General features: G+C 53.8%; 1 protein-coding gene across 12 annotated transcripts in view; it reads left to right on the top strand.

The window, feature by feature from the left end:
- The window catches only part of Camta1 (calmodulin binding transcription activator 1), an 836,898-nt gene that overhangs the window by 745,214 nt on the left and 70,358 nt on the right, over positions 1 to 21,326 (top strand). For all 12 annotated transcript variants that reach the window (XR_015619938.1, XR_015619939.1, XR_015619936.1 and 9 more), the window contains 3 exon segments: positions 1,582 to 3,452; positions 8,677 to 8,803; positions 15,272 to 15,406. Coding sequence is in view for 8 of the 12 variants with exons in the window: in XM_087550157.1 (XP_087406283.1) it covers positions 1,582 to 3,452; positions 8,677 to 8,803; positions 15,272 to 15,406 (2,133 nt within the window). In the remaining 4 variants the exon portion in view is untranslated.

The following is a 21,326-nucleotide window of genomic DNA, read 5'->3' as shown; positions in this document are numbered from 1 at the left end:
GAGGTCTGGGTCTCCTGCTCTGAGGATTCTCAGCATCTGTCCTGAGACAGTGACACCATTTAAGCAGTGACCCTCGAAGACATGAAAGTCCAAAGAGTTAAGGACAGATCCTGGCTTAACTGAATAGTGGAGAGGGTCTCCTCATATATCTCCTTGTTGGGCCAGCAAGATGGCTCAGTGGGTGAAAGGTCTTGCAACCAAGCCTGACAAGTCGAGTTCGTAATTTGCACAATGTAAGGACCCAGCTCCTGTATCTTGTCCTCTTGTCCTCCAACCTCCACACCAGCATCACGGCACACACATTCCTACGCGCGTGCGCGCGCGCTCCCGCACACACACACACACACTCACACACACACACACAATTAGTGAAATAGAAATAAATACTTCCATACCCCTAGGCCAGAGTCTAGAGCGCTCTTTGATCCTAGGATCTGAGAGCTTGCCCGGAGAGGGTGCATTTCCCACCTCCTCCCTGGACCAACCTCTCTCTAGCAAGAATCCTGGAGGTCACAGGTTTCTTAAAGCATTACACAGCCAGAGTCTGGTGTGAGAAGCTGGGTTTGGGGATGGAGTCACAGCCACAATGTCTGGGATGACCCTTTTGGGTCAGAAAGAGTCCCAGAGTCCCAGAAAGAGTCAGATGAGCAAGGTCTATTTTTGATGGTAAAGAGAACTTTCTTGAAAACACACACATACACACACACACACACACTTACACACCACACACACACTTACACACACATGCACACACACTTACACACCACACATACACACACCACACACACTTACACACACACACCACACACATACACACACCACACACATACATACACACCACATACACACTCACACACCACACACATACATACACATACTTACACATCAAACACACACTTACACACGCACTTACACACACTTACACACCACACATACACACACCACACACACTTACACACACTTACACACCACACACGCTTATATACCATACATACACACACTTACACACCACACACACTTACATACCACACATACACACACACTCACACACCACACACATACGCACCATGCACACACTTACACACCACACTTACACACCATACAATACACATACACACATAACACATAACAGACACATACACACACAACACACATATATACATACACACATATTCACATAACACACACATACACACACATATATACATACACACACAACACACACGTACATACACATCACACACCGCACACACATCAGGGCTTCCCGCATGGCACATTCTGCTGATTTTGAAAATAAAACAAGCAAACAAACAACAGGATTAAAAGATTTCAGGATGGTCACATAGGGCATGGCAGAGCCTCAGGCCTGGGAGTAATCACGGGTGTACAAGGACTGAGGTCTTCGCACTGCCTAGGCTGTGGGTGGAGACTTTGTAACTGGATGGGTTTTAACTGCTTGGGAGAAGAATTAGCCAAAGTCCCAGCTCTGACCTCGTGTGTGTGTGTGTGTGTGTGTGTGTGTGTGTGTGTGTGTGTGTGTGTATACATGCGTGTGTGTATGCTGTGTTCCCATCTCCACAGGAGCGGGCAGCAGCGTGCATCATAAGTGTAACAGTGCCAAACACCGCATCATCTCACCAAAGGTGGAGCCGAGGGCCGGGGGCTACGGGGGCCACTCCGAAGTTCAACATAACGATGTGTCGGAGGGCAAGCATGAACCCAGCCACAGCAGGAGCACAAGCCGGGAAAAGAGGAATGGCAAGGTGGCCAAGCCGGCACTACTGCACCAGAACAGCACGGAGGTTTCCTCCACCAACCAGGTGGAGGTCCCCGACACTACCCAGAGCTCCCCTGTGTCCATCAGCAGCGGGCTCAACAGTGACCCAGACATGGTAGACAGCCCAGTTGTCACAGGTGTGTCCAGCATGGCAGTGGCTTCTGTGATGGGGGGACTGTCCCAAAGTGCCACAGTGTTCATGTCAGAGGTCACTAATGAGGCCGTGTACACCATGTCCCCCACCGCTGGCCCCAACCACCACCTCCTCTCGCCTGATGCTTCTCAGGGCCTTGTACTGGCTGTAAGTTCTGACGGCCACAAGTTTGCCTTCCCCACCACGGGCAGCTCGGACAGCCTGTCCATGCTGCCCGCGAATGTGTCCGAAGAGTTGGTCCTCTCCACCACCCTTGACGGTGGCCGGAAGATTCCAGAGACCGCCATGAACTTTGACCCCGACTGTTTCCTCAATAACCCAAAGCAGGGCCAGACGTACGGGGGTGGGGGCCTGAAAGCCGAAATGGTTAGCACCAATATCCGGCACTCGCCGCCCGCGGAGAGGAGCTTTGGCTTCACCAGCGTCCTCACCAAGGAGATCAAGACAGAAGACACCTCCTTTGAGCAGCAGATGGCCAAAGAGGCGGCCTACTCCTCCTCAGCGGCGGCGGCGGCGGCGGCGGCGGCTGCTGCAGCGTCCAGCTCCCTCACCCTAACTGCGGGGTCTAGCCTCCTGCCGTCGGGCGGTGGCCTGAGCCCCAGCACCACCCTTGAGCAGATGGACTTCAGTGCCATAGACTCTAACAAGGACTACACGTCCAGCTTCAGCCAGACAGGCCACAGCCCCCATATCCACCAGACCCCCTCCCCCAGCTTCTTCCTGCAGGATGCCAGCAAACCCCTCCCCCTTGAGCAGAATACCCACGGCAGCCTAAGCGAGTCGGGGGCCGCCTTTGTGATGCCCACGGTGAAAACGGAGGCCTCCTCCCAAACCAGCTCTTGCAGTGGCCACGTGGAAACGCGAATAGAGTCTACTTCCTCCCTGCACCTCATGCAGTTCCAGGCCAACTTCCAGGCCTTGGCAGCAGAAGGGGAGGTTACCATGGAGACCTCGCAGGCAGCTGAAGGGAGTGAGGTCCTCCTCAAGTCTGGGGAGCTGCAGACCTGTGGCTCCGAGCACTACCTGCAACCAGAGACCAACGGGGTGATCCGCAGCGCAGGTGGCGTCCCCCTTCTCCCGAGCAATGTGGTGCAGGGACTCTACCCCGTAGCCCAGCCCAGCCTGGGCACCACCTCCAACATGGAGCTCAGCCTGGACCACTTTGACATTTCCTTCAGCAATCAGTTCTCAGACCTGATCAATGACTTCATCTCTGTGGAGGGGGGCAGTGGTACGATCTACGGGCACCAGCTGGTGTCGGGGGACAGTGCTGCACTCTCACAGTCGGAAGATGGGGCACGGGCACCCTTCACCCAGGCGGAGATGTGCATTCCCTGCTGCAGCCCCCAACAGGGCAGCCTGCAGCTGAGCAGCGCTGAGGGCGGGCCCAGCACCATGGCCTACATGCATGTGGCCGAGGTGGTCTCGGCCGCCTCGGCCCAGGGCACCCTGGGTATGCTGCAGCAGAGCGGACGGGTGTTCATGGTGACTGACTATTCCCCAGAGTGGTCTTACCCAGAGGTAAGCTGCGGATGCCACCACATGCCACCGCCCTACCACCCCCCTCACCTGGGCCATTGTGCAACCTGGAAAGCTTGTTTGCATGCGGCCTGTTCTTTGGATGGAGCTCTGACCCGAAACACAAAGCTGTCCCCTCCCGTGGTGGCTCTCAGACTTCACTGTAGCTTTGCAGTCAGGGCTCTCCCTGAAGTCAAGCTCCCCTCCCTGGCATCCATCAGAACAGCGTGCGTTCCTCCTTTTCTTCCCCTCCCCTCCTCATCTCCCCTCCCTTCCTTTGGGGACGGAGGGGTGTCTTGGTGCTGCTCTTAAAGTATCCAGACATCAAAACCAAAGTTGTGGGGTCATTGGTCCCACTGACGCAGCCGGGCAGCGTTCCCCGTCCCGCAGCGAAAGGGAGGGTGCGGCTTTGGAACGCTCAGCTATCTACAGAATCAGAAGCATGGCATGTGACCCAGAATCTAGCCTGTGCTCCTGTCGCCATGGGCTGTCACCTTAAAGACGACTGCTCCAACAGGATTGTAGGAAGACCCGGGTCTTGCCTGGTGGGGGTGGGAGGGATACAATAAAATAGAATGGGTTGGGAAGGGGGCAGTGTGGTTCCAGATCCACTGAACACCTTGCTTGCATGTGGTCGAGCTTGAACTCTCCCTGGATTCACCAGCACATCCTCTTGGGCTCAAATCAGACACTATCCTCCTGGGGTAGCTACCCATAACTCTTGGTCCCCTGACCTTGTCATCTAGTCAACAGGCAAGGGATGGGCTCATAGTTCTTCCTCCCCCTGGGAAAACCAGTCTAAGACAATCTGAGTATCAGAGTAGCCCTGCACCGGCAGCCCCGCAGCTGTATGGGCACAGCAGCTGTTGCCTGTGTGGGCTTTCGGGCAGTGCCCACCGGATACCAATGGAAGCGGTGAGACCATCGCTGTAGGTGAACAGCCAGGAGCTGGAACTGGAACTGGAGGGGCTGGTATGAATCCTGGTATGAACCCTTAGATGCCAGTGATCTTGGGCAAGTTGCTGTCTTCCCTATCTCTAAGTAGCACCCGTGCAGAGGCCTGAGAGGTGGCTCAGCCAATTGAGAGCACCAGCTGCTCTCCCAGAGGGTCCAGGGTTCAATTCCCAGCACTCACACAGAAGCTGACGACTGTCTGTCACTCTAGTCCCAGGAGATCTGAACACCCTCTCCCGGCCCCTTCAGGCACCAGGCATGCACAGACACCATGCAAGTTAAACACCCATACACATAAAAGAAAATTAAAAAGTTTAAAAAAAAAATCAAAGCAGCAAGGGACCCTGGAGTCTCTGAGTTAAGTGCCAGGCAGAGCCAGCCCTTTCCATCTCTACTCTGGCACACTCCAACCTCTTGGTAGGAACCCAGAAAGACCCCACTGGGCTTCCTCGTGGTATGGCTCAGCTCACCCAACTCTTCTGGGCATGCATCACTGTACCTCCTGATGTGCTCACCAGAGACCCACTGGGTAGCTCCTTTGGGAGGCTTAGAAAAACCTGCTACAGCAGTAAGGAAGGAAGATGAGACCACTATGTATTCTGAGAAGGTCACACTGGCCTTGTGACCTTACTCGGATCTGACTCTCTGGGCCTCCATTCCCTTATCAAGACACAGAAGAGAGGGACGGACTTGAGACCTCCACGTCTTAGGACCTGGGGGGTGCCATCCTCACGAAAGCTGCTTACAGGCCTGCTGCAGCCACATTTAACCCCTAAGGGTGGGATCGTCTTGTTCCCTGGCCTGTGAGTGAGTGCCCAGGCCAGCTCTCTAGCCTCTGCTAAAAGGAGGACTTCAGCAAGCCTGCTCCGTTCTTCACCAGCCTATGCAGCCTTCGACTATATCCTGGAGACCGGCAGTTCAGCAGCTGTCCACCAGAGGGCAGCCCAGGATGGCACATGCAATAGTAGTCAGGCATGTCCAACCTAGGTTTTCCAGAAACCCTGGTAATTCCCGGCACCCTGAAGTGGAAGCAAGGCAAAGTCGATTTGATTAGAGGGAGAAAAGCCATTTTGGTGTCCAACAGGACCTCGTGGAGAAGCCTCCATGGTGGCTTCCTCCTTGCCAGGTTCTCCTACCCAGGACAATAGCAGGGGTCACCCTGCTGTGTAAGAGGCAGGACTTCTCTGCTGGCACGTGTGTCCCCTCACAAGCCCTTGTTGGCATGATTGCCGGGTATCTTGCCAGCTGATAAGGGGGCACCTGTGAGCTGACTTCACCGGGAGTCTGGTTTGAAGGGGGCTCTAGCAAGCTTGGGAAGAAGCCCCACAGCTGGGACCTTGCTTTAAGTCAGGCTATGTGGGCACTGGTATGCCACTTCCACCAGCTTTACACTGCAATGGTTCCTGGGTATGCCATGCCCAGCCTGCCCTGTCGGCTCTTCTCTGAGTACGCTTCCCTTTTACTTCTGCAACCATGTCTCCTCCACACCTACCCACCTGGTGATCTCTCAGCTGGTCCCCAACACACACACACACACACACACACACACACACCAGATTGAACACGCAATATATTCACACATCGTGACCACACCCAGAATACACTGTAGCACACACTGTATCACGATACACACAGCACGGATACCACACCATATACCCACATACATAGAACACACACACACACACACACGCGCGCGCGCGCGCGCGCTTTGTGCCTCAGCATCTGCCCTGGGTGCGTGGGAATTCAAGACCCTTTCATCTCAGGACTCACAGGACATAGACCTCAGATGGCACCACTGCCTCTCCCCACTTCTCCCCTTGCATCATCTCCCGCTGCACCAGGCAGACGGAAGAAGCTGCAATTAAAACTGTCAGGCGCGAGCGCGCGCTCACGCACATCACACACAACTCAAGTGCAGCCAGGCGAAGTGGTTGCCATGGGAACCATCCCTGGAACTGATGGATTCTGAGGCGTCCTGCGGCAGTTGCCATGGAGAAGGTCTTGATGTTCTCCAGTCTCCGCAGCTCTTTGTGCCCCGCCCCGCCCCCACCCCACCCCCCGCAACCCATCCTTGAGCGAACAGCTGTGGACCACCGTTATCTTGTCCCCTTTTCTCATGTGGTAACTGCCCGTGGCCTTTTGTAGCCAGTGTTCTCCCAAGACCCAGGGGTCGCGGAGGGAGGACCTTCCTCAGAGAAGGATACCACACCCAGGCAGTCACTCCCAACCCCCACACCATCACTTCGACAGAGCCCTGAATCTACTCTATGGAGCTGCTGGAGGCTGAAGGGCTTCTAAAATCACAGCTACCAGAGGGACTGGGCTACTTCCTGATGTCACACAGTTACCAAGGGCAAGAGAAGATGCTGGGGGTTGGGGGGAAGGCTCCGCAGCTCTTGCAGGGGCCTGGGCTCACAGCCATCTGTAACTCCAGTTCCAGAGGATTCAGTGCCACCTCCTGACCTCTGAGGGCACCAGGCACACACGTATATACAAGCAGACAGACATATACACAATAAATAAACAGGGTGGGGGGCACGCTCTGGCTTTGGAACTCTGTCTTGAGCTCTCTCCAAACCTCGGTGGCACCACAACAAAGTGACCTAAGCTAGACATCACACCCAGAGGAAAATGTATTTGCCAGCACAGGAAAGTACCTTCCTTCCAAGGGCCGGTCTACTGGCTCTGGGCGACAGATAACCTCAGGACATCATCAGAGTAAACAGTGTCTGCTACGGCTAGCCCTGCCATGCCTACGTCTGGGTTCCGGGGAACATTGTTGGGGAGTGGGAGTCTTGAGAGCAAAAATGGGTATGGAAATTGGAGCTTCCTCTAGGGCGAGGACAAGCAAGGGTTAAGAAGAGCAAACAAGAAAGAGGACTGATTAGGAGCCCGGGACAGCGGTAGAGAGCTAGGACCCAGGCCTGGAGCAATAGGGAAGTCAGGGCTCACCCCGAAGCAGGCCTCACTTCAACTCCTGGAGCGCCTCTCGGCCTTCTCTAGCCGGGGCGCCAGGTGGCGCTCTTCTCCCTGTCCAGCACAGCTCTCCGCCCCCCTGCAGGGAAAGGTGTTTACTTGTTTGGGGGTGGGGTGGATGAGCCTCTGGGGTGGGTCTATCCAAGGTTAGCCAGGAGAGCCAGAGGCCAGCGCCCCTGCCTCTACATCCCGGGGCAGAGCATCCCTCCGCCCCGAATGACCAGCCTCTCTTCTTGGCTAAGCCGTAAGTAGGGGACCTTCTCCACCTGGGGCTCAGGGGAGAGAGAGACAGAGACAGAGACAGAGACAGAGACAGAGACAGAGACAGAGACAGAGACAGAGACAGAGAGACATTAATCACTAACGGGAACAAAGGCCCTGAAAGGGTTTTCCTGGGAGGAAACCACATGAGGCTATTTGTTCTGAGGCGTTCCTGCTGGCCAGAGCAGGTTAGAGAGAACCCAGGGTTTCTAATGCTTTCTGACGCTTGGCACCTTGGGTCTGTGAAGACAGTGTTCCCTCCACTGGAGCAGAGGAAAGTCAGCCTAGGCTCTGTAAACCAGGCTGCCAGGTTGGTGCCTGCATGTGCGGTGCATAAGTGCCAATCTTGTGTCTACATAGCTTGAGATACCCTGAATAACATAGCAGGCAGGTTGGGAACTGGAGGGTCCGTCTATCTTGAGCCCCAGCTCAATAACAAGAGCCCTATCTGGGCCCCTCCAATTCGGAGTGCCTCACTTCGGTTTTTTTCTATTTCCCTATAGAGAGCCCTTCGCCCCGCCCACTTCCTGGGCCTCCCCCGCCCGCCCCTCCTCCCCTCCACCCCCTACCATCTCCTACCACAGCCTTGGGGCCTCCATTTCCCTTCAGTTTCCTAAAAGAACATCTTTCCCTTGGGGTGACAGTTTCCAAATCTGAGTTCCCTCCACCTCTCCCTAAATGCATGACTCAGAGTCCCCTGCATCCCCTCTGCTTCCTTCCTGGGGACCCTGTTGGCTGGTTCTCAGATGCACCATGGGGCTAATGTGGCATGAGAAACCATGCCTCCCACTAGTGTCATTCTGAACTTTCAAGACAACTGAAGACGGCCTCTGGGGGTCAGAGCAGCTGCAAGCCTGTCTTGGTAGAAGAGTGTCTCAGGAGTTGGGGCTTTTTGGAATGGTGGGATACGGCCTGGGAATCTGCATGTGTAGCCAGCAGCCTCAGCCCAGCCCCGTCTGAGCCTGCAGCTGCAGGGGCCTCCTGTGCGCTGCATTCCCCCAGGGGCACTGCTCCATCTCTTCTCTCTCCTCTGCAGGGAGGAGTGAAGGTTCTCATCACAGGCCCATGGCAAGAAGCCAGCAATAATTACAGTTGCCTGTTTGACCAGATCTCCGTGCCTGCATCCCTGATTCAGCCTGGGGTGCTGCGTTGTTACTGCCCAGGTGAGGAGGCTGGACCCCGAGAGGGTCGTGGGGGGGAGGGGAAGGAAAACAGCAGACTCTGAGTCAGCCTTGGGGTGACCTTGAGCAAGTCACGCCTTTACCCTGCTTTCCTCGGCCATGAAGAAGCTCGCTCGCAGTCTATTATAATAACATCCTTTGGGGCTCATGGATCCTGTATCAGCCGGGAATATCAGGCACGCTCAATGGGGGTTGTGAAGAATACAAAGCAAAGGGACTATTTAAAGAACCAATTAGCCGAGCGACATATCTGAGATGGGGCCCAGCTGGGGCCAGGACAAGGTGATAGATAGACAAGGTCTCTTCTACAGCAGAGCTGACCTCACTGCCGCCCAGGCCACCCCGAGGCTCAGAGAACTCAGGGCCTTGTGCTCACAGTATTGGCTCATTGGTGCACAGGGCAGGTTTGAGGAGGTCAGGGAAGCCTTTCATGTGGAGGGACTGTGGGGAACTGGGGTGCGGGGGGTCAAACTAAGATGAACACAAGCTCCTATGAGGGTTAAGCACACAAGTGAAGTGCTTCCAGTTTCAAAGCCTCAGGGGAAGCCAGCCAGAAGCTCTGTGCCCTCCGTGGCTCTGTCTTCTCCCTTCCCCATCCTGGCCTTCAATAGCATCTAATTCATGAGGTCTTAGGCTCTTTTAACCCGTGATTCCTTTTTTTTTTTTTTCCGGTTCTTTTTTTCGGAGCTGGGGACCGAACCCAGGGCCTTGCGCTTCCTAAGTAAGCGCTCTACCACTGAGCTAAATCCCCAGCCCCCCCCCCCCCCCGTGATTCCTTTTTACCCGAGATGTTTTTGAGGGACCTCAGATGTTCAGGTGTGTCAAACTGGCCAATAAGTCAGACACTTACTTGTAACAAACCATAAAGAAATTGATTTTTAGGACAAATATTTGGTATTTGTATAATTTATCACCTATCAAAGATGAGATCAAATCTGCATACCAATAAATGGATGAGTTTGTTTATCTTTCCACCAAATATTAAATCTTGGCTATTTGATACCGACGGGCATAGAACATCTTCAATATTTTCCAGTTAACCAACATCTTAATTTTATAATCATCAATGCTGAGAATATGCCAATCTGCATGAACACGAAGTATAAAGTGGCATAAATTTGGCTTCGGGCCACTTTAGAGATTGTTAGAAGTTCTGTCCTAACTGCAAGCCAAAATTCAAAGTAATCCACAACTCAGAAAGCAACCTTTAAAAGCAAACGTTCAAATACTACAGCACAATCCACACGGACCCATGTGGTATTATGTGCTGAGGAGTGATGGAAGAAAGCTATTTAGTTTCTGTTTTCGGGAGTTGAGCCTCGAGAGCAGAGAACTTGGCGTGGGCAGCAGAAACACCGCAATTCATAACAGACAAGTCCCAGGTCAGAGACCAGGTGCTTCAGACAGGGTTTGCTGGTGGCATGTGCCGGGACAGTCATGAAGAACAAAGCACATCCATTACATATTCAGTAAAGTCACTCGAGCCAACCCGGGCAAGGGCAGCCCAGCACGCCTCAGAGTCACTATGCATTTATGTCGAAGTTTTGGTGGTTGAATGTTTAGAAGCCTTTCACTCTTGCCAAACTTGGTGTCAACTCTGGCGTTCCATTTGGCAACATCTTATGGGATCATATGACCCACGGTTTAGGGAGCTTGGATCTCCTTAGATTGGTATCTCTTAGGCTGACTGACTTCTGTCTTCTTCCCTGTTAGCCTGTGGACCCCACGAAGGCAGGAGGCTGTGTCTTTCTCGGTGACTGATGTGTTCCCAAGGCTAGCAAAGTGCCTGGGGTGCTGGAGACTGGATCTCCAGGACCTTGGAGAACATGGCCTTTCTGTTTGCTTGGCTGGGACTGGCGAACCTTTGTCTCATTAACCTCCTACATCACCAGCTTTATGGCCAGCTCATCCACCTAGCCTGGGCAAGGGACAAAGAGGCAGAACAAGAAAGATGAGACGTCCTATGTTGTCTGAAGACAGAGATGGTGAAAATAGGGTACTTCCCACAGAAAGGAGATCACTTCCGGCAGAAAGGAGTGCACTTCCGGCAAAGTCCAACTGGGAAAGGGAAGAAGGGACTCCCAGACAGAAGCAGTCTAACCAGGACTGTGCGGGCCAACAGGGTTCCCCTACACTCAGTGGGGTCTCTCCCCAGTGCCTGCTCATCTTGCTGACCCTGTCCCCTATTGCAACACTCTGGCACTTACAAACCAACCATTTTTTCCTCCCTGACCTCTCCCTCTTCTCCCCCCCTTCTTCCTCTCTCCTCATCTTCAGACTTCTGTCTTCCCACTCCCTCCTTCTCTCTCTCGTCACCTTCCTTTGCAACCCACCAGATCAGAATGCTCTAATCTATGGTGTTGGCATCAACTGTTCAGCTCAGCCTAGCTCAGCCTTCACTCTGCATGCTCCAGGATATGCCTATAGTATTCATGTGCACACACACACACACACACACACACACACACACACACACCCCTTACTGCTGACCCAGCTCTCAACAGCTTCAAGGATAGCTCCAGGTCCTCCCTGCTAGGATTGGAGAGCAGCCATCCAGATGGCCACCGTTGGGCCAAGGCAGCCCCGCTCAGTGCAGGAGAGATAGCAGCAATACTATTAAACTGTCCACTGTGCACCTGCTGTGGGAAGGGACTTGCCGATAAATAGAAAACACATCTTCTTTTCTTGTACCTGGCTAAATACCTTGCCTCTGGTTCTTGACAAGGGACTGGGCTTTGTATAGCCTCTGAATGGTATACCAGGTCAGAACACAGAGGATTCTGGGGGGCTGGAATCAGTCTCAGTGAGCTATGTCCTGTCAGCCACATATCATCTGTGTAACCATACCTCAGAGGTTGGTGCCCCTGAACCTTAATCTTCAGAGACCTTCTTCCACATACCCTTGAGCATAAAGTGACCAGGGGCCATGAAGCGCTTGCCTCCAGGGCTCTTCTTGCAAAGGCAATTGGGGAGAAGGGAGGAAAGCCAGGGCCGTTCTGGTCTCCTTTGGTAATTCGCCTGCTCTCCACACACTCCTGGGTCCCTAGTGCTAACACACAGAGTCCATCCTGGCCAGTTTTTCTTGGTCATTGGGAAACTTTAGAAGGGACACGAGTCACTTCTAAAATATCCTTTCTCCAACCAGATGCCACAAAACTCGGGGCCGTGTGCCACGGTCTGACTGCTGACCCCTTCTGTTGCCAGTCTCACAAAGCAGGTCCCATGAGAATATATCGTTTTAGCATGCCAACTGAAGCAGGTCCTGTCGGGTGTATTGATTAATTGGTTGGTTGATTGATTGATTGATTGGTTCATTCGTTCATCATTTCCAAATCATTTGTTAGAGTCTCCTGCTTGCCGTGAATTGGGTAGACACCTAGACTGCAACTGAGATGAAGTCCCAGCCCATAGGGACACCTGACTCAAAGAGTTTCTAATCCAAAGCCGGGTCAAGCCAACCAATGGCTTCCTTGGGAGGTGGTGCCAGCTGCTGGAGCTGTCATCTTGGGGTCTTCTGAAGGGAGCTGAAACCAATCCTAAAGGCTAGACCCCAGATGGCCTTGCCAACAAAAAGGGCCTCAGAGGCCAGTGAACACAAGCCAAGCTACCTTAGAGGCTGAGACTGTGAAAGGAAGGGAGGCACAGAGAACACAAATGCCACCTGCCTGTCTGGTACACCTGGCTGGGCAAAACCAAACCTGACAGAGAACAGAGTTCCTCCCAAGTTCCCACACTCAATGGCAACCATAGTCACATGGTCAAGGTCTGTCCTGAGCCCCAGGGGAGGCAGTGAAGACGGACTACTGAGAAGGGCGATGCTGTGAACTAGAAGCAGTAGGTGGAGGAGTCTGTCAAGAAGTCTGCTGGCTTGCAAGCCCCACTTGGTCTCCTCGGAAGTCGTCAGAAAGCAGAAGACGAAACGCAGTGTGAGCAGCACACGTGTTAAAGCAGCTCACTTAAAGGAGGTATGGGTGGCCAGAACTGGATCTTGACAGGAACTCTGGCTCTGAGCGTGGAGAGCAGAACTGGCAGGATCTCGAGCTGTTGGGAGCTGACACTCTGCTACGAGACGACAGAAAATAATGAAGGATCGAAGAGATACAGCAAGGGGAAGTGGGGAGGGTGTGCCCAGCAGAGAGTGTGCACGGTGGAGAGGGTGTTCTCGGTGGAAGTTCCTTCTCAGACATGAGGCTGCGCATCCCTGAGAAGCTGGCAGAAAAAGGGTGGCCCAGAGCCAGCCTTGGGAAGGGTGGAAGAAGATGTCACAACAGGCAGAGTAAGGATAAGGAGAGGCCCTTAGGCAGGAAGAGGTTGGCCAATGGGAGTCTGATTTAGTTGTACTTGCATGGGAAGCCAACGGCTTTAGACAGCAGAGAGATTTGATCTAAATTATGACTTTAAAAGATAATTCGGAGTTGATGTGTTAGCGCACACCTTCAATCCCAGCATTTGGGGGGTGGGGAGGGTAGAAACAAGTGGATCTCTGTATTTAAGGCCAGCCTGGGTTACATAGGGAGCACTAGGCTGCCCAAGGCTACATATCGAGAACCTATCTCTCCCTGCTCCCCTCCCCACCCCCCCCCAAAAAGATTATTCTGAGAGAATGGATTAGGAGTAGCAGTAACCCACATAGGAAAGCCAGGGAAACTGGGCTAGGGGTGACCTTTAAGGAAGAAGACTCCCCTGGTTACCTCCTCTAGGGGTGCTCAAGGTACGCTCCCTCCCCAGGCCTATTGAAGCAGGAACAGACACAGAATGGCAAGAAGCCATTGTGTCAGCAGAGGCAAGGAATGGTCTTCAATAAGAGCAGAAGCAGACATAGAGGAGACTCAGAGAGGACGTCAAGGAAGACTGTGGGTCCTGGGCCTGACACATTAAGCTGGCAGGTCCCCTTGTACTGCATCTCTGGGGATGGCGAAGAAGCCTGAGCATCTGTTACATTCAGATTACCTGTGTTACCTGTCGTGTAGAAGCCAGGGCAGTGACATAGGAGCAGTGACGGAGGGTCCTCCGAGGGGACACTGGACACAAGATACGGCTTCCCCCACCTGGAGATCAGAGCGCCCTGGGATCACAGGGAGAGTTCTCAGAGCCCTTCCTCCCTGTTGGTAAACCACGCACATCTCTAGGAGAGAACAGAGACCACAATCTCGGAGTTTTGAGAAGGGATGTGGGACGGCAGATATCGTCGGGGATCCCTATCCAGAGAAGAACCATGGGAGGTTCTGCATGATCCCCAAGGAGCCCATCCTTTCAGATTGTGTCCTGGACACCTGGGGCAGTGATGTCCCCAAAACCTGCTTTCTATATACACCTCAATTGGAGAAAGGCCATGCCCAATGAGTTGGGTTTCCCATCGGAAGTGGGATCTGCAGATGTCCTTTGAGGGAAGCCAGAGCTTCACCCTGACCTCGGGAGCAGCTGACTTGGATGGCTTCCTCATGACCGTAGGCTTCTGAAAGCCAAGAGCCCGAACAGTAACATGATCCGTGTATCCTCTCTGGAAATCAGCCTGCTCCTCCTGGGGGAGGCTCTGAGTATTGATGTCCTAGCTCCAGAAAAGTAGCGCCCAGAAAACATAACCTGACCCCTATTAGGAGATTGCTCCCCAATATAGCCATCATAGCCCACAGGACATCTTTGGGGACCACAGTGCAGCCCCCCAAGATATCAACGGTAATATCTTGGTGGTGTAGCCTCCTCCCTAGCAGATGTAGGTCTCCTCCTCCAGCAGGCTTCTCTCCCGTTCCTAAAGAGAACATTTCATCCATTTATTCGGCTCAGTCAGGATTAAGAGTACAAGTTCACACTTTCCCAAAGTCCTTGGAAGTAACATTGTGCTAGCATCTCACTGCAGCTCTGGAGCATCTCGGGCTAACAGGGCCACAGTGAGAGCCCCAGAAGAAACTTGCTGTCAGCAGGTAGCCAAACTCCCAAAGCACTGAGGATCCTACGTGAGGTGAGTCAGGACACCGCCGCAGGAAGGGGCCAAAGAAACACAAATCCTCAGACGTACCTGGAAAGAAAAAGTGGGACGAGCCGTCTGTACTGAGCTCAGGTCCCTGCCCATCCCAGGTAGCACAGCAACAGATCACTAGGACACAGAGGCTTGTCAAACATGGCAGCACACACCATTAACCCCAGAACTCAGGAGTTGAGACAAACAGATCTCTGGGAGTTTTGAGACCTGCCTGGTCTATATAGTTCCAGGCCAACTAGGGCAATATAGTGAGAACTTGTCTCAAAACAAACAAACAAACAAACAATAAACAATCCCTTGGGGATTCCGCATGCCCGGTGACTCTGGAGCTAAGACTTTTTCCCGAAGTGCCACACTTGGGCCTTTAGGGATAGGAGGGCACAGGCTGGGTTAATAGCTGGTTGTTTCACTGAAAGAGGGGTAATTGGGAGGGAGCCCCTCACCCTGACCTGTCTCTTTCTGCCTTTCAGCCCATGACACGGGTCTTGTGACCCTACAAGTTGCCTTCAACAATCAGATCATCTCCAACTCGGTGGTGTTTGAGTACAAAGCTCGGGCTCTCCCCACACTCCCTTCCTCCCAGCACGACTGGCTGTCATTGGACGGTAAGCACGGCCTTCTGGTCACCTTCTTTGGCACAGAGGGAGAGGGAATATAAATGTGGAAACAAAAGGAGGAGCTGGCAGAGAGGGGCAGGGACCAGTGTCAGGGTCGGCCAAGGAAGGACCTCCTGCCCCTGATTATGCGTACACACTACCTACCGTTCAGCCCGCATCTGGCTACTTGTTACCCCTATCTTAATCCAGCCTCTCTTGGCAACAGATGAAGCATGTGAGGCTGGCTTGTGGCTGTCACTCCTGCCAAGGTGTCTGAGTAGTTGAGCAAGCCCCCCCCCCCCCCCGGCGCTGGGAGAACCCCGCAGCAAACCCAGTTGTGATGCCCCTCTGGTGCTGCCCCTGTATCTCCTTCGGAAAGAAGCGGGGATCCTGGAGGCATAGCCCAGCCCCACGCCTCCCGGGAAGGATAGCAGGTTGGGTGCTGTGGGAGCACCCAAGGCCTTTATTTCAGCTGACAGGCTTGGGTGGCCAGGCTGTGGAGCTGAGATGAGTAGCCCGGCCTCCTCTGGGAAGCTCAGCACTCCGTCATTCCAGCCTCTTGGCTGGTTTTAAGCCTCTGCCTGGTACAGCTCCTCAGACAAGCCCAGACTCATAACCATGGCTGAAAGTATACTGCAAAGGAGGGACAGGGCTTGCTAGCCAAGGAAGGGCAGAGGCTTCCAGAGTTTTGGGCCTTGGCCTTGAGTTGATGGATAGGTTCCTTTCACCCAGGAAACAAAGGAAAACCAATGGCAAAGGCAGACTAATGGACCCCAGGGTTAGAAGCAGCTTCCCTTCCCTACCTAGGTATGATACAAGATGGCCCAGAGCTGGCAAGTCCTGGGTGGGGCTTTGTAGAGAGAACAAATCCAAGACCTAGGCTAAGTACCAGGACAGTCTATAAAGGGGACAGTCTATCTGTACCTTTGTTGGAAACCACAGCAATCCCTGGGTGTTGAAGGGGTAAGGACCACTCGCCCACAGTAGCAGTCTGACCTCAACATGCCTTCTCCCATTGGCTGATGGTTCAGACCCTGCAGGGCTTTCCAGAACTTTTATGTTCAGCCCAGCCTTATCCCTGCCCCTGTCCCCATAGCCACAGGGTGCCTGGCAGCCGCCTTGGCCCATGAACCCTCCGGAGTTACTCCCAGAGGTGGTTTGGGGTCAGCAGGCATCTGCACCCTGGCGGGACTGCCGAAAAGCACCGTGCTGATCTTGGCAGCATCCCCAGCTGAGGCCGGAGCCAGCATGAGCTGATGGCCTGCAGTGTGTAACAGAGAAGGGCAGGGTGACCAGGGGCTCCTGTTCAGGAAATCCGGTTTCAGTTTTGCAGAACAAAACGGAGAATGGAGCAGGATGCTCTCTCTGCAGAGTCCTGGCTCTCCCAGAGTGACCCCATCAGCCTGACTAGGGTAGAACCCAGGGATGCTGGGACCACTGTAGGGTCCTGCCTGGAAAGCAGGGCCTTGAGCTAAATGGTGCCTTCAAGCACACAAAACATCTGCTGGTCCTTGGAAGCCCAGAAAGCCAGGTATACCTAATGGCGCTTATGACTAATGGAAGGCAGGGGCAGATGCTGTGGGAGGGGAGAAGTCAGACTGCCTTACAACTCCTGGGTCCTAGGCCTGCTTCCCAGCAGCCTCCTACTCCAAGGCCAAGTTCTCTCCTCTGTAGGCCTCTGAGCTGAAATTCGTTCAGCCCCTTGGCACAAAACAGGAGAGATAGCATTAAGACATGGGCGCTGAGCAACATTGGCTTTATGTTACCATCCAGAACCCAGTTAGAACCCTAGCTACACGGGTATAGGGGCCACTCTGAGGATCCAGACTGTTCCTGCCTGTTTGGAGAAGGACAGCCTGCCTCAAGGTCCCTGAGCACCACAGAGGACCCGGGTGGCACTTTCTTCCCCTGTTCTTGGCCAGCAGTTCTTTCAAGTAATGGGAGGAGACTAGAGGTGGGGTCTGCAGGACTGTGAGATCCCACCTGACTGAGAATCTGGGAGCTTCCCAGCGCTTCTAGATCTCCTAAATGAACGCGCGTGGGTTGCCCACCACTTCACTCGTCTGATGGTCCTTGGGGGAGGGGAGCAGCGCCAAGACACGCCTGGGGCATAATCTGCCCCAGTGCTGGAGACAGCTGAGACAGCTAGCAGGAGGGCGGGGGTCTCCCGGCCTCCTGCCAAACGGTTGGCTTGGCAGCGAGCTTTGTATGGAGGCAGAAGCCGCAGCGGCCAGCGGGTAAGCATCTCCCCTCCACTCCCTCGCGTAACCATTCCCTACTGCGCCACCGCCACTGGGCACCTTCTCCATCACAGCTCACCAAACAGCAGGGACGTGTGTGCAAAGGTGGGGGTGGGGGTGAGGAGACTGCAGCACCCGGAGATCTGGGGCAACGCGGGCGGGAAGCGCGCACGCTATGCACACATTACACCCTCCCCACTACGCGCGCGCGCACCGCCGCAATGCGGGGTCTTTTCGCGCAATAGCTGGTGACGCGGGTCTCGTGGGGTTCCAGTGCACGCTGACTGCCGCAGAACGGCGGGAAGAGCGCGCAGCCGTTCCTGGCAGGGAAGGCGCAAAAGCACTGCGATTGTGGGCTGGTAGTTTTGCTGTCCTTCCTGGCATCGCCCTCCTCCGACCCTGGAGAGCGCTCTGTGTCCTTCCCCTGCCTTAAAACCCGGGACCATATGAGGACGGTAATTTCAGCCTTTGCCGCTTTAAAACAATGGACTTGTTTACCAGATTCAAGGCCAGGTGGGGGCGCCTGGTCCTGAATCGCAGAGCATTTGCGCGCACAAGGCGCGTGCACGAAACAGCTGCGGCTCCGCCTTTGTCCTAGCCGCAGTCTTTGTCCCTGGCCGCAGTCTTTGTCCCCAATGCTCAGTCTTGTCTGCCCGCGGCTTTTGTGCGTGCAGCCCCTCCCAGCAGGAAGCGATTTTCTTCTAGGTGGGGTCCCTTGACTCAGGATTTAATGCCCCCAAACCTCCGCTAAAGCAAGGCAGAGAGAATGGACTTGCAGAAGGGGGAGGCACAGATGCGATAGCAGAGAGCCTTCTGGACCACCACACCTTCTCAAGACCTAGTGGGTTTCTCTATAGTACTTTCCTTACTGGGCGTTGAGGACAAAGGACCACGTCTGCTGAGACCCCATTGCACGGGCAGCCTGTGGTAGTATGCAGTGCGTGGTTGAGTCATGATTGCACCCACACCTGTAGGTGCAAACCAGCCTAAGGGAAGCCGAGCGTTAATCTACCCTACAGCTCCAAGGCTTCACAGGGGAGAGGTGGGGGAAGGACCACTTGAAGGCCAAGTAGGCAGTTATCAGCCAGGCTAAGAGAGGTGGAAGGAGCGAGCATCCCCGGAAGAGGGAACAAAGGGGAGGAAAGCCTCCATCTTTGTCTAGGCTTTGAGTGTTAGCACATTTCTCCCCAATGGTCTAGATGAAGAGCAAAGGTCCCCGGCTATTTACATAAGACCCCAGGATGGTCAGAAATAGGTATTTCAAGAGGACACTTCTCCAGGCTGGAAGTAGGCAGCCATGACATTTGTTTCCCAGGAGGCTGTCTGGGTAAGGCTTCTAGGAAGCGTCTCCTCTGTCTGCCTTGGGTTCGGTGGATACACACAGCCAGGGCTGTACAGAGATCTGCGCATGTGTTCACAAAGAGAAGAAGCCCAGACTACTCCCCGCTCTAGCCCTGGAGCCAAGGATGTGCTAGGCAGATAATCACTGGGCCACAGACAGTGGGGTACTGGGTGACCTCAGTCTCTGGAGTGGAACCTGTGGATGTCTTGTCCTTTTTCCTTCATAACCCTCTGATTCTTGAGAGCAGTAGGCTGACAAGATTCAGGGGCTCCCTGCCTCCGCTCCCACCCCGACTGTCTCCTTGAACCTCTGTAAACTGCTTAGATTGTTGATCCTGATGAGAGGACTGGACTGAGAGTTGGAAGCAGCTCTCCTGGGCTGGTCACCTGGACAGGCCTGCTGACTTCACCCTAGGGAGGGAGGAACCTTGTCATCTCAGGCAAGGAGGGGGCTGGGGCGGAGAGCTAGCCTCAAGCAGTCTAGAGGTCTCCCTCAACTCACAGGATAGAGGCGATTATGTCCCTACACACCCTTCCCCCAGCGTCCTGTCTTTGGCCTAAAAGAAAAGGTAAGGTCTGGCTTCCTAGTTTAGTCTGGTCTGACTGCCCTCTGCTTCTGAACTGTGATGGTGCTGTGAGCAGGTCTAGCCTTGGCACGTGGGCCCCTCCTAGCTGGCATCTGACTCTAGCCTATGCAGAACGGGGCTAGGGTATCACCCAGACATAGATACATTGTATACAATCCTGAGACTACAGGAACCTCAGCAGCTAGAGGCCCTGCATGCAGTCTAGCTGTGCCGCTTGCTCCTGAGAGGCCTCTGGGACACTTGTCCACCCAATGGTATTCTGGGTCCGACAGTGGACCCAGGCCCTTGTTGACCAATCTCTGGTCCCTACTGTCCAGTCCACCTAGACATCATCCTCTTGGGGCCTGCTGGGTGACAGAAGAGAATACATCTGGGTAAACAGAGACCCAGAACAATCCAAAGACGTCCTCTCCCCCACACAATGAAGGAAGAGACAAAAGTTAATTTTTTTTTTGGTTCTTTTTTTTTGGAGCTGGGGACCGAACCCAGGGCCTTGCGCTTCCTAGGTAAGCTCTCTACCACTGAGCTAAATCCCCAGCCCCACAAAAGTTAATTTTGTATATTATAGCATAGAACACAATGGCCACAAGAATTCTGTTTGTTAAGAAGGGTCTCACCATGTGGCCTTGGCTGGCCTGAAGCTCACCATGTAGACCAGGCTGGCCTAAACCCACCTACCTCTGCCTTCCAGTGCCAGAATTAAAAGCATGGGCCACCACACAGTCTACAGATTTTATTTTATTTTATTTTTTTAAGAAAAGACAATGGTTAACTGTCTTACCTTAGATAAACAGCTTCAAATCCTAGCATAATTAAAGCCTGGGAGCCCAAGATCACTCTGTCCTGCCTCTAGGGACACTGTAGACTTCCTGTCACCAGTAAGTAAGCAAAGACCAGAGAGGGAATCAGGACCCCACCTGGAGCTTTCAAAGTCTACCCAGAGTGAGCTTTGAGCAAACAAATGCTTGTTAGTACGTGGGTCTCTGGCTGCTTCCGTGTACAGCAGCGACCTGGGGGACACAGGTGGCAGCAGGCTTGGTTTGAGCCAGTCTCACACTAGGGACTTGGAGCTGAGTGACAGGAAGAGGGTCTTGGATATGAGTGACAGGAAGAGGGTCTTGGAGCTGAGTGACAGGAGGGAGTGTCCCCTCTGGGTGTGGCCAGTGTCTTCTCCATGCCATCTCCTTCTCAGTCCCTCCTGTTCTTTGTGGGGTCCTCATCACAGGTTGGAGGTGTGGCTGCTTTCCTTTCTTTTGCTGTGATAAAACACTCTGACCGAAGGCAGTGTAGGGGAGGGGAGCACTTATGTGGCTTGTGCATTAAGGTCATCATTCACCATCCACGTCATCATCGCCCCCTCTGACTACTGAACTCTCCTACGGCTCCTATTTAATTACCACAAACGGCAGAAGCAGAAGCCTGAGGTCCAGGGCACAGGGCCAGGCTCCCTTCAGAGGATGTAAGAAGAGTCCCCTGTCATCTCACCCAGTGGCAGTTAGCCATTAACATCCTTCGTCACCCAATATAGTGAGGCAATATAGCCCCAGTCCCTTCTCCACTGCCACTTGGTCATCTTTCTTCTCTGCGTCCCTGTATTTATGTAAGGAGCCATCTAGTCCACTGTGACCTCATTAACCAGTCATCTCTGGAATCTGGCCCTACTTAGGAATCAGATCACATGCTTGAGGTTCCAGTAGGCAACCCAGAACACCGGCTCTTGAGGACTGGTGTCCAGGGGCATCCGGAAGACTCATGCGGTGG

This window comes from Rattus norvegicus, chromosome 5 (genome assembly GCF_021556685.1).
Source record: "Rattus norvegicus strain SHRSP/BbbUtx chromosome 5, alternate assembly SHRSP_T2T, whole genome shotgun sequence".
NCBI lineage: Eukaryota > Metazoa > Chordata > Mammalia > Rodentia > Muridae > Rattus > Rattus norvegicus.
This window is presented reverse-complemented; position numbering and strand designations above follow the sequence as displayed.